This window comes from Nicotiana sylvestris, chromosome 4, assembly GCF_000393655.2.
Source record: "Nicotiana sylvestris chromosome 4, ASM39365v2, whole genome shotgun sequence".
NCBI classification, from domain to species: domain Eukaryota; kingdom Viridiplantae; phylum Streptophyta; class Magnoliopsida; order Solanales; family Solanaceae; genus Nicotiana; species Nicotiana sylvestris.
This window is the reverse complement of record NC_091060.1, coordinates 53090431-53100387: the sequence shown is the minus strand read 5'-3', so window position 1 is coordinate 53100387 and position 9957 is coordinate 53090431. Positions and strand designations below refer to the sequence as shown.

At 36.5% G+C, this 9957-nt stretch overlaps 1 protein-coding gene across 2 annotated transcripts; it reads left to right on the top strand.

Moving 5' to 3' along the window:
* Positions 1 to 4041: 4041 nt before the first annotated feature.
* Positions 4042 to 9089, top strand: LOC104242119 (uncharacterized). 2 transcript variants are annotated; one of them, XM_009797121.2, is made up of 5 exons: positions 4042 to 4252; positions 4559 to 4657; positions 5696 to 6677; positions 7670 to 8271; positions 8446 to 9089. In XM_009797121.2, exons 3-4 carry the CDS (start codon positions 5794 to 5796, stop codon positions 8151 to 8153), a joined length of 1368 nt encoding a protein of 455 aa, XP_009795423.1. In that variant the 5' UTR covers positions 4042 to 4252; positions 4559 to 4657; positions 5696 to 5793; the 3' UTR covers positions 8154 to 8271; positions 8446 to 9089. The 2 variants fall into 2 exon arrangements, with proteins under 2 accessions (XP_009795423.1, XP_009795422.1); XM_009797120.2 differs by lacking the exon at positions 4559 to 4657.
* Positions 9090 to 9957: the final 868 nt, after the last annotated feature.

Genomic DNA, 9957 nt, shown 5'->3' with positions numbered 1-9957 from the left:
TTAGTTTTGTTAGCTTAATGTGTTAGTTGTATTGAACTTTATACTTTGTTGGTTTTAATGTTGTTGTTGTTGTTGTGTTGTTGTTGTTGTTGTTGCTTGTAATAGAGAATTTGGTATGCTGGCAGGTGGTGTAGCTGCCAAAACAGGCAGTTTCTGCCCAGAAAAGCGACCAACTTTGGTCGCTTGTTGGTCGCTTTTCTTATTAAAAAAATATTTTCTGGGCAATAGCGACCAAGGTTGGTCGCTATTCTATTTTAAAAAAAAAATCTGGAAAATATGTTTAAAAAATAATTAAATTCTTGCAATTAGCGACCAATTTTTGGTTGCTTATGTTTAAAAAAAAATAAAAAATTAAAAAAAGCTACCAACTTTGGTCGCTATTTTTCAGATTTTAAAATATAATATTTAGTTTACAGACTAAAGTTGGTCGCTATATTTTGATTAATAATAAATAAATAAAAAACGTAATTTAAATATAGAGTCCAACTTTGGTCGCTAAATTTATATTATTAAAATACTAAAACAACCAAAGTTGGTCTCTATATTTAAAACCCGAAATGTTTGGTCCTTTTACCTTAGAGACCAAAGTTGGATTAGCGACCAACTTTGGTCTCTAAGGTAAAGCAACCAGCAAAATAGCGACCAAGCTAGTTTGGACGCTTTTTGGTCACTTTTTGACCGGTAAGCGACTAACTTTGGTCGCTTTTTATGGTCGCTTTTTTCCGAATTTCTAGTAGTGACATAACCCACACATACGTCTACGGAGCCTTTAAAAATGTAAAAGACAAGTATGACAATGCCGGCAACAAGACCCCGGCTATACCTCAAAAGTGAAAGTCTACAACAAAGATGTACAACATAATCCCTTGAAGGAGAAAGGGGGCTCACCAAGACTTCGAAAATAGAACACTCCGCTATGCGCGATCGACACTGTCTATTATGGAGCCACCTACATTCATTTAAAAATGTAGCGCCCCCGACAAAAGGGACGTTAGTACCATGAAATAGTACTAGTATGTATAACTAAACACCATATAGTTAGAAAGAACTTTCATACAAGAATAAGAAATCACAAGTATAGCTAAAAACTTTAAACGAACATCACATTATCAAATAAAAGAATCATACAACTTTCACATCATTTTTCTATAGCTTTTAGTTTGGGGCATTTCACACTATTCATCATTGTTCACAATACCACCGCTATCTTGAGCGGAGTTCGATCTCGACCCGATCGGTTAGGTTGCCTCATTTGAGACATATACTTCAATCATAATCTCATTTTCTTCTTTTTCGAAATTCATTCACAATATCACCACTTTTTTGAGCGGAGTCCGATCTCGGCCCGATCGGCTAGGCCGCCTTTCCAAGGTATTGTTCCCTTCGCATTAATCATTTCCTTTCACATATATCATTTCATAGGCACTTGGGACCACAACTTATCACATTATTCTTGGCACTAGGCCGCATTTTTACATCGTTTCCAATTTCAATATTAGCTTTGCCATTTAGAACAGTAGGTGCTCACAAGGGCAATTTAAATTGTAAGCGTAGATAAGACTTCCCGTAGGTGGCACAACAATGAAATTTCAATCTAAATTTAAAGTCCAAGCATTTCAATACATAATTCATATCCTTGCCCTTTTCAAGTTATTATGGTAGCACGTTGATCACGTTAAGACACATCTTTCATGCCTATACGGTTACAACACCAATTCATATAAAATAGCAAGCAGTGCAACAATTCAACTTTAATCTTACCATATTCTCACATCCGTCGATGAAGCTCAATTTTTAAAAGATGGGGTTTTAGCCATACATACCTCAACTGATCTTTCCTTGATCCTATAACGCTCCGGAATGTTCGAACTTCAATCTATTTAAGCAATATAGCACAATTGAACCCATAATGAGGAAAAGATCATAATCTAAGCTCACTTGAGCATTTTATCAAGAATTGAGTGTTCATTAAGGTCTTATGACCCTTTTTATGGAAGATTACACTAGCCCTTTCCCCATGCCTCTCTATTTGTAATTTTCCCATATCTTCTAAGAAAATATGCATGCAATGCAATCACCCTTATCCCCATGAATTTCCTTACTAATGACCCCTTATAGCTATGTATAAAATTAAGAGCTGAGGTGATGAAGTCTTACCTCCTGGGATGAAGGTTTTGGTGCTCCACTTGATTATCTTTAATGTTTTTAACAAGGAATTGTGGAGCAATTTTGATGAAAGGCACTTGCCCTCTCTTAGACCCTCCCTCTCACTCTAAAAGCACCAGGAAATAGGCTCAAAATGAGCTATTGCACATAATATAATGACAGAGGGTCGGGTTTAAAATTTAGAAATCTGGAGCCCCGACTCAGATCTGCAATCGCAAAATTGACATGCGGCCCGCAGAATGGACCGCAAAAATGCTCCCAAAAACTTGGACAATCTGCCTGGGTATGCGACCAGAATGCGGTCCGCATACCCGTTCTGCGGTCGCAAAATGCACCGCAGAACCGCTCCTCGCAAAAGTTCCAAGGGGATTATGCGACGACCATGCGGCCCGCATATCGACTATGCGATCGCATATTTGGCCGCATAGTTGACCTCAAAATTAACCTTCACACTGCCTGACTTTGCGGTGACTATGCGGTCCGCATAGCTATTATGCGACCGCAGAGTTGACCGCAGAATTGCACTTTTCTGGAAAACACTATTCTTTAACTTTTTAATGCACAGATCAATCCAAAGGGGTCCGAGCCGCGAAGAATTTTATGAATTTCTAACACATGATCCTAATTTGACACAACAAGACTTGATTTTTTAAGTAAAAATTTCACGGCGCCTTACAATTATCTTCGATTTGATCATCCAATTCGCACTAACAAGCATACATAATTCTGTGGCAAGGCAATAATTTCATTATTTTCTTATACCTATTTGTCACATACACAACTCTTTGCTTAGTTACACATGCAATCCAAATGCTTATATCCTTCATGATTCTAGAAGTTCTTATGAATAATGGCTAGCGGGAGTTCACATTCAATCATGGTTGGCACATTTGAATTTTCTTACACACAAATAATGTGTGTCTGTCGAATCTGCAGCTGTGTATGCTATATTATATACATATTATTCACATTTTCTATAATGGATATAACATATTACAGACTTTACTAATTCTTTTTTCCTTTTAATAAATATATAGCATACATAATAATTAAAGGGCTGGCATACTGCATAATGTTGTAGCACTTCATGTACTAGTTTAGCTGTAATTTTAGACAGATTTCATACGCATCCTTTGTTATATTATGCGACGTTTCTTAGTGGGTTATAAAAATCTAGTTATTTTAAACTTAAATAAACATTATTTAGAGAGTAAATATATTACGATACGTATAACGTATTTTAATCTTGTAATTTTGAGATCCTCAATACTCATCCAATACGTAGTGTAAACATGTTTCTATTTTTGTTAAAATTTATAGTAATTTCTTTATTTGATAATTATGCGCGCAATGCATATTTGACTTTTCTTTTTCAAATAAATAAAATTTATGGTCTAATTAAATCTTTTTTCAAAATAATATATTGAATCTTAACCATTTCACATTAATTTTGAATATTGTCTTTACTATTCGTTTCTATTTTGTTTGACATATATTTGTAAGTGTCTAGCAAATATTTCCTTAACTCAATATTGCCGGTCATTTTGATTGATATTATCATGTTCAAAATCATTACTACATTGAATATTTATTTTTATTTTATAAAATATTTAAAAAATATTGTTTACATTTCATTAGGAAGCCCGACTCTGAAAAAAATAAAAAATTATCACAAAAATAATAAACTAGAGAAATAGAACAATTCATACCTTTATGCTTTCCACAAATTAAAACCCTAAAAAAATGTTAGCCATAGAGGTGAATTTGGTAGAATTTACTATTTATGTGGTATTATGCACGTGCATATCACGGGATAACAATATTAGTAGGAGGTGTGTTGGCGCCAACGAAAGATGAAGTTTGTTATTTTTAGAATATTGGAATCCGAAACCTACTCTTTGTCTTCCATTATATTTCTTCTCAATTATCATTTCCTCCAAAACCCTAATCCTTTCCCTTATTGAGAATTGTATGAATCTTGAAAAAGAAATGAAAAATTAGAAGGGGGATCAAGAAAGAAAAACAATAGAATCCGGGGTTCACTTATTATGCAAATTTGAAGCTACAAATTGTTGTTCTTATTCAGGTACTTAATTCCCATATCAAGATTATCCTTTTCTTGCTTTTGGTCATTGTGGTTTGGCTTAATGCTTTCATTTTCTTTGTGCTTTTCTGTAAACATTATGTGTTCTTTCGCTAACTGTGATGTCGGGGCCAGTTGTGTGTACCTCAGCTAATTTCATGAGTGTCTGCTACCCCTCTCGTCAGCTATCCACCAAGGCTTGGACAGATGGAAAGAAATCACCAAACCTTTTTGACTCTGTTGGATTTGGCAAACATTTTGTGTTAATGTCGACAATTATTTTTCTTTGGTTTTCTTTTTCCCCTTTAGGGAATTTCAATTTGAGGGACCTTTTAGTGGAGCTGCTTCTTGAGAGGTGGCTCCATCTATAGGAAGACATTGTCAATACAAGGATGCTATATACATAAGGTAATATTTTGTGTCATAGATTTACCATTTAGCTGCTATTTTCGTTCCTTAAGTGACTTCTATTAGTTTGAAAACTCAAATAATTATTGCAAATATAGAAATTTGCTAAAATATGATTATAAGAAGTTCTATCTTCCTTTTTATGCAAAGGAAAATATTATTCTAAATTAACATTAGCATAAAAGGGGACTTTTATGGGGTGCATAATTCCTATTAAGTCCTTCATATAGTATTCTAGCACAAACGGTATGTCTGTGTGTGTGTTGTGGGTGGGGGGGGAGGGTTGTAGCCAGTGGCGAAGTTAGGAATTTCCCCAAGGGTGTTCAAATTTAAAAGAAGTGAAAAAAATTCACGCCAAAGGATGTTCAATATGTGTTATATACCTCTAAAATATAATATTTTACCTATGTACACAATGTAATTTTTCGACGATTATGACTATGTGGCTTCGCCACTGGTTGTAGCATCTAGCTGAAAAATCCGTTTTTCCTTCATATTTGATAGTTTTGGCAACCTTTTTGCTTGTTTTTTGTCGGTATCTTTTACTTTTGTTCTATCCATGACTATGTGGAGAAATCAGGAAATGTAGGATATATGGTGATTATGGTAGTTTCTGGATTGAAAACATATTAACACCATTTAAAATTTTAATCTATTTAAAGCACTTTTTTGTGGATGAAATGCCATCCCACTTAATTGAGTAAATATGTGATCTTTGTTCTCCGTGTGCATTCTATTATGAGAATTACTTCACCTTTATGCATTTAAAAGCCAGATAGCAGATGAACCTGGTAAATGGTGGCCATCTTCTCCACCCCAAGTGGATTGAGATGCGAGAATTAGGATTTAGACGTATATCCTTATTTGATTTTCTGCATGAAACGGTGCTTGTTATGAATGTTACATTGTCCCTATAATACCCCACTCCTCAATAGCCCATCTTTATGTGTACCCCGGCCGGTTCTATTGCATTAAATGGAATCGCTTTGTGCAGCCTAGTAAATGGTATTCTGAAGGTGATGTTTAATTGTATTTCAGTGATGGACTCTTAAGTATGTAAATGGAGGCAGTATCCTCGAACATATGCACCAGTAAGTGAAAATAAAGTTGAGGCCCTTGCACCACTGACTTTACTCATGGATTCTGAGCAAGAGAGCGAAGGAAGAAGAGATTCAGATGCTACTTTAGATGAAAGTGAAATAGGGTCATCTAAAAGTTCAGAATATTCTCAATCCATCTCGTCTTCATCATCAGGCACTTCTTCAGATGATTACATCCAAGTGGATCCAAAAATAGTATTCAACTCTGTCCCATCGGGTGTAGAATCTTCTAAATCTCACTCCGATGCCAAACTTTTATCTCAAAGTGATACGTGCCATCAATTGGAAGAATCCTCGAAAACTTCTACAAGTTCCACCTCACAGGTTTCAGATGTCACTCATGAATCTGCATTCCCGACCATGTCACCTACACAATCTCCTTCTATACAGGTGATGGAAAGGCAGGCAGTTTTTGATCCCAATAGAATTCCCTCTTCCGTTGTTGGGAGTAAGGATTCGTCCTCTAAGGAATGGAGCACTGCTTCTAACGAATCATTGTTCAGTATCCACACTGCTGGAAATGGTAGTCCTGCAAGGGATGATATTGTAATGACTGATGGAGATTTTAAACGGTCAAAGAAACGAGACAACTCATGTGCAGCATTAGATAAATATGAAGAAATTAACAAGTCTGGCAAGCCAACTAGGTTTAGGCAGCCCTTGCCAGCTGCAAAAGGAAGAGAATGTAAGGAAAAGATCCATGAGAAAGGAAGGAATGTAAATGCTGTAAACAACCTGTTAGCAGCAGGTTCAGATGAACCAACAAAGAGAGTAGTCCGTTTTAGAGAGGAAATAAAAGTAGGAGACATCAGAAATCATTCTGCTGCCGTTGGCCTCTCTGATGGAAATAAAGGCTTTAGGGACTCCTGCACTGCCGTTCGCCATTCTGATGGGAATGGCATGTCTTCTGTCTTTCCAATGTGAGTAACAATTCTTCTTTTTTGGTTTCTGTACAGATAAGAATTTTTATCGCTAATTAATTGTTTAATGCATGCATTTAGTTCTTGGATTTCCCCGAGTTAAACAAAGAGACAACCTGCTTATTTGTTCATTAATTAAGCGCTTTTCATTAATGTGTGAATATATAGATAGAGACCATCTAAATTGTGTAAGTGTAAGAGTTCTTTCTTTGTCTTATCTCTAACTTACATGCTCATACATGGGCCATTAAAGACGATTTGAGAGTGTAAACCAAAAACTAAACCACATAAACACCTCTACTAACATAAAGTTGAAATATGCACTTGTGGTACTTTTAATACTATAACTTATACACAGAGGCGACATCGCTAATTGTATTTAGTAGCAGATGACAGAACAAGGATACAGACAAGCAAGGTCCTGGATCATTTAAGATTGTCTGGAAAGATTTGACAGTAAGAATGCATCAGACCATATTTGTAACTGTATATCCGAGTTAAAGATTGCTAAAGATTAATGATTACAAGCAAAACCTGATGACAAACATGGCACGAGAAGAAGCTTAAAGTGCATTATTATTATGGACAATTAACTTAGCTAGGAAAGTATTATGCAATTTCCTATTAACGAATCACTTTGCTTAACAAGCAAATATCCATACTCTTCTGTACTGCAAATCATCTCTCTTTAGTTTATTTACATGCTTATATTTATTTTTGCTTTTCTATTTTTCTTTTATGGTATAAGAGACCTCAACCAAATAACGTAGTTTTACTCAAAGTAAGGAAACATAGGCGATCAGGTTTTGATGCGACCAGTTTTGGTCTAAATGAGTTGGCGATTGTAGGTTTCTGTGTTCACCTACTCTCTAATGTCTCATGGGATAGTATTTCAGTCCTCTTTGGGTACTATTAGAGTCTATGGGCATGAAAGTTCCTACTTCCCCAATATTGTGTTTTTAGCTGATATGGAAAACACTCTCTCTATGCAGAAAAAAGAAGTCTTCTTGGTGGTCATGCTGTTGTTCTTGTAGCGGTTCTTGCTGCTCAAGTTGGCCAAGCTGCTCGTTGAAGTGCTCAGGTTGCTCTTGTAAGTGGTTAAACTGCTCAGGTTGCTCTTGTAAGTGGCTAAGCTGCTCAGGTTTCTCCTTTAAGTGGCTAAGCTGCTCGAGTTTCTCTTGTAAGTGGCTAAGTTGCTCAGGTTGCTCTTGTAAGTGGCTAAGCTGCTCAGGTTGCTCTTGTAAGTGGCCAAGCTGCTCAGGTTTCTCTTGTAAGTGGCTAAGCTGCTCAGGTTGTTCTTGTAAGTGGCCAAGCTGCTCAGGTTGCTCTTGTAAGTGGCCAAGCTGCGCAGGTTGCTCTTGTAAGTGGCCAAGCATGCCTGTCGGCTGCTGCAAATGGCCATGCAGCCATGGTGGTTGCTGCAAATGGCCGAGCTGCCAATGCAAGTGTTTTACCTCGCTACGCTGCTGCTCCTAGTGTCCAACTTCTCGTTGCAACTGCAAGTGCCTGACATGGCAAAGCTCTGTGCGCAACTTTTCTGCATTGTAGCCGGGCATTCTGCTTGATGGGACTATAAATTATTTGATCTTGCCAGGTATGACTTTCTCTCTCTCTCGCTCAATTATATGATAAGTTGGTTTACCTAGTCTGAAAATTTCCACTTACTATGACATTTGATATTGGCATGTCGTATATATACGTTCTAAAGAATCCTTCAATTACGGCCCATTGTAGAGACCTGATAGAGTCATTCTTTTCATCTGTGCAGTTTGAGGGAAGAGGAACTGTATGTGAAAAAGGATAGCCTGAGCACCAGCATACCCATTGAGCTCTGCCTGCCTTTGTTCTTGTGGTTGATGCCCTTCTTGTAATTCTTGCCATCCCTACTCTAGCTGTTTCCTAGGACGTGAAGGCCTAATTCCATTTCGGCCCTCCTCCTACTTCTGCCTCGTTCATTGAAAATGCTTGCCACCTACATGCATAGGTTCCGTAGAATCAAGAGAATTTAGAAGTTTTAAGATGCATAATGTTATCAGCAGCAACAAGCTTGGCAAAATGTGGAGATTGATAGTAGCTAATTTATTCAAGCATTGAACAATGTCTAATATCTTGAACTCTTTTAGTGTATATAAGTAGGCAGTGGGGCTTAGATATATTTGTTGCCTCACACTACTTAGTCCATTATTGTGCAACCATTTCTTTCCTTTTTCAAGCTGGGAGTAGAAAAGGTGGGAAGAGAGAATATGATGGAGGTAGTGTCGGTGGCGTAGCCACATACAGTGAAGGCGGTCCAGTGAACACCTTTCATTGGAGAATTATATTGTGTATATAAAAAATTATATTACATTTGTGTGTTAAAACTACTTTTTACACATGCATATTAAAGTTTGAATACCCTTAGTCTCTGGGTAATGCCGTCTTTTGATATTATTTAGGAAAAAATTGGGATGTTACATTAGTGTTTTGCTATATGGATCTAATGGTGTGTTTTGTATGGAGGAAATATTTTTCAACCTTTTTTATATTTGTTGGCAAAAATATTTTGTAAAATAAGTTCCTTAAAAATTAGGATAATGACTACCCTAATGAAAGTAGGGGGAAAAAATTCCATAAGTGACATTCCACGCCCTTCAACACCTAACCTTCACACCCACCCCCTCAACCCCACACACCCTCACCCCCGACCGCAGTCTCATGCCACCTTACCATCCACCAGGCCACGACCACCACCCTAACCGCCCACCTCTCACCATACATACATCAAGTTTATTTTAGTAGGAAAAAAGAAAATTGAAAAAAAAAAGTTTATTTTAGTAGCTAGTGTTAGCATGCTAGTTTCCTACTTAGGTCTAGTATGAAATACTTTCTCCATCCAACTTTTAAAATTGTGTATCCATTAAACACCGTTGTAAAAAAGACATAAGAAAAGTATTGTATTTTTCACTACTATTGCAATTAAATGTGAGGAGTAGATAACAATGGAATAAGTTTTTATCTTGTCACATTAAGTAAAAGATATCAAAACCACATGATTTAGTTATAATTTTGAAATACTCATGTCTATCTCTTTATGATTGACACGAATTTATTTTGGCAATATTTTTCTCCTAATCTTAAACTCTATGACAATTAAACACCGTCATGTGAAATGACGACACAAGAAAAGTATTTTGATTTTTCCACAAAATAAGTGTTTTTTTGTTGTCAAATTAAGTAACGAATATCAAATCACATGATTCCATTATATCTTGATGACCATTAAGTTGGTGGTTGGAGAGTG

What these genes read in the sequence shown, in the direction of transcription:
- LOC104242119 (XM_009797120.2), top strand. Translation starts at nt 5,794, where the DNA reads ATGGATTCTGAGCAAGAGAGCGAAGGAAGAAGAGATTCAGATGCTACT. An exon ending in ATGTCTTCTGTCTTTCCAAT is followed by an intron (nt 6,678 to 7,669) that starts GTGAGTAACAAT and finishes CTCTCTATGCAG; the next exon opens with AAAAAAGAAGTCTTCTTGGT.